Below are 3,022 nucleotides of genomic sequence, written 5' to 3' on the forward strand. Positions count from 1 at the left end.
TGCATGCATGCATGCATGCATGCATGCAGCGCTGGCAGCCCCGCCACAGCAGCGAGTAGATGATGGTATTCATTGTTAAGAGAGCAAATTGCTTCTCTAACTCAAACAAAAACAAAAAACGTTTGGGGTCCTCTCTAGAAATGCAGCGGCAGAAGAAATCATACTCGCATGCAAACTGCATGCGTGCACACACACAGCCCCAAAGCTACAGTGCATGCACTCACTGCATGCGTGCAGCGCGTGCATGCACTCACTGCATGCGTGCAGCGCATGCATGCATGCATGCATGCATACATGCATGCACTGTAGCTTTGGGGCTGCACGGCGTTGGGGTTTGTTTGTTTTAAAACATTTTTGTGTTTTTCTTTGGTTTTTCTCTCAAGTTGAAATTACTCCGCCATTTGTTTGTTTATAATTATTTTGCAGTGCGGTGTACGTACACCTGAGTTAGAATTAGGGGTAAATAAAATAAATAAAAAGATAAGTAGAATGCAGCTTATAGATATTTTAAGCAAAGTGCATGCAAACTGCAACAGCAATCCAAGATGCAGCCGCCAAATCCTAAACCCTAAACCCTAAACCCTCAGCCGAGGCCCTTGTTATTTCTCAGCTGTATAGACAGCTACTCAATGCTGTTATACAAAACAAATAATAATATTAATAATAATAGAAAATAGAAGAAACAGATAAAGAAATAAAGAGACAGAGAAATTAACCTCCTTTATGCTGCATGCACTGCAGCGACGAGGAGGCTACAACTGTCTCCTTTGGCGCTCATATCGCCTGCCAGTTTTGGGGCTGCATGCGCAGCTGTGGGGCCCCACAGGGGGTGTGGGGTGTACCTACTTGGGGTGTACATACACTGCAACTACAAGAACCGTCTTAATAGAATAAAGCAGCAGCAGCAACAGCAACGGCAGCAGCAGCAGCAGCAGCTGATGTTCTGCTTCTGCGAAAAGACTACCTAAAAACATAAAAAGAGTGCAGCAGCAGCAACTGTGCTGCCAGGCGCTGCTATCGGTTGTACTCACTGCTGCTGCTGCTGCTGTTGCTGCTGCTGCTGTTGCTGCTGCTGCTGTTGCTGCTGCTGCCGTTGCTGCTGCTGCTGTTGCTGCTGGTTTTCACGAGGAAGAAGGAAATAGCTGAAGGTGCTCCTGCGGCCTCTGTGCTGGTAGAGGGGCTTGCTGCATTTGCTGCTGCTGCTGCAGTTGCATAGGATGCTGCTGTACCTGCTGCTGCTGCTGCGGCTGCTGCAGTTGCATGAGATGCTGCTGTACCTGCTGCGGCTGCTGCTGCTGCAGTTGCATGGGTAGCAGCAGCTGTTGCTGCGGCTGCAGGTGGATCGGCTGCTGCTGCTGCTGCTGCACCTGCTGCTGCAGCAGTTGCATCGGCTGTTGCTGCTGCACCTGCTGCTGCTGCAGTTGCATGGGCTGCTGCTGCGGCACCTGATGCTGCTGCAGTTGCATGGGCTGCTGCTGCGGCACCTGATGCTGCTGCTGCACCTGCTGCTGCTGCTGCTGCACCTGCTGCTGCTCCTGGGGCAGCTGAAGACGGTGTATAGGGGGTAGGGGTTTATCGAGGTGCTCCCACTTCAATACATGCAAAATAGATGCTTGATAAGACTGTAAACGAACAAAAACAAACAAAATAAATAAAAATAATTAAAACTAATAATAATAATAATATACAGGCTTCATAAAACTGTAAACAGCAGCAGCGGCAGCAGCAGCCTGCACAACAGAAGCAGCAGCAGCACTAGTAATAATAATAGCAGCAGCAACAGTACTAGCAACAGCAACAAGAGCAGCAGCAGCATGTATGCAGCAGCCTGAACAGCAGAAGCAGCGCCAGCAGCAGCACAACCAAGAGCACGAGCAGCAGCACAACCAAGAGCACGAGCAGCAGCAGCAGCAGCAGCAACAGCAGCAGCAGCAGCAGCAGCAGCAGATACCCCAAGAGCATGTAAGATGCCTCTGAGTGCATTATTTTCTTTTTTGTGTTTTTCTACGACGCAGTCTTGCATCCACTCTGCAGGGTCGGCGTTATCATCAATTGCTTTTAATAAGCCTCCGCAAACAGCAGCATTACTCAGAGGCCCTGCTGCTGCTGCTAGCTGCTGCAGACGCAGCAGCAAACGCTCATAACGAATCCTGAAGAAGACACAAGCAGATGCAACAGCAGCAAATACACATGCAGCAGCACCAAAATACAGCAAAAACAGCAGCAGCAACAGCAAAGGCAGATGCAGCAGCAGCAGCACCAGCAGCAGAATGGATATGCAGCAGCATAATCAGATGTCGCAACACAAACACAAATTAAAGCAGCAGCAGCAGCAACAACAACAGCACGAGCAGCAAAAGCACGAGCAGCAGCAGCAGCAGCAACAACAACAGCACGAGCAGCAACAGCACGAGCAGCAGCAGCAGCAGCAGCAATAGCACGAGCAGCAACAGCACGAGCAGCAGCAGCACCAGCACGAGCAGCAACAGCACGAGCAGCAGCAACAGCACGAGTAGCAGCAGCACAAGGAGCAGCAGCAGGAGCAGGAGCAGCAGCAGGAGCAGCAGCAGCAGCAGCAAGTATTGTACAGTATCTTCCCGAGTTTCTTTGCTGCTGCGGTGTCTGCTTTGTTAACGATAATTCTGTCGTCTTGTAAAATCAGCGACATCTTCGTCAGTAAACGCACCGCTGCAGCAATAAATAAATTAAAGTATATAAATTATATTTTTATTAATTTGCTTCTTTATTTTAATTCATTTAAATAAATATAAATAAATATAAATAAAAATATATATATAAATATACATATATATATATGTATATTTATATATATATATGTATATTTATATATATATGCATGCATGCATTTGCATGCGTTTAAATATATTTATTTGTTTTTTTATCCAGATGCAGATTTATTTTAATATATTTAAATGTTGTTTAATATACAGAGATAAATAAAAATAAATAAATAAACAAAAAAAAAATAAATTAAAAGAGACAAACAGATAATCCAAAGGAG

General features: G+C 46.2%; 1 protein-coding gene across 1 annotated transcript; it reads right to left on the bottom strand.

The window, feature by feature from the left end:
- Positions 1 to 1,121: 1,121 nt before the first annotated feature.
- EAH_00054460 (hypothetical protein, conserved) lies at positions 1,122 to 2,668 on the bottom strand (the record flags this gene model as incomplete). Its single annotated transcript, XM_013397784.1, has 3 exons — positions 1,122 to 1,622; positions 1,952 to 2,150; positions 2,589 to 2,668. The coding sequence occupies 3 exons, from the start codon at positions 2,666 to 2,668 to the stop codon at positions 1,122 to 1,124; spliced, it is 780 nt and encodes a 259-aa protein (XP_013253238.1).
- Between the last annotated feature and the right edge of the window lie 354 nt (positions 2,669 to 3,022).

This window comes from Eimeria acervulina, genomic scaffold (assembly GCF_000499425.1).
Source record: "Eimeria acervulina Houghton genomic scaffold, Eah_scaff1041, whole genome shotgun sequence".
In the NCBI taxonomy this organism is placed as follows: Eukaryota; Apicomplexa; class Conoidasida; order Eucoccidiorida; family Eimeriidae; genus Eimeria; species Eimeria acervulina.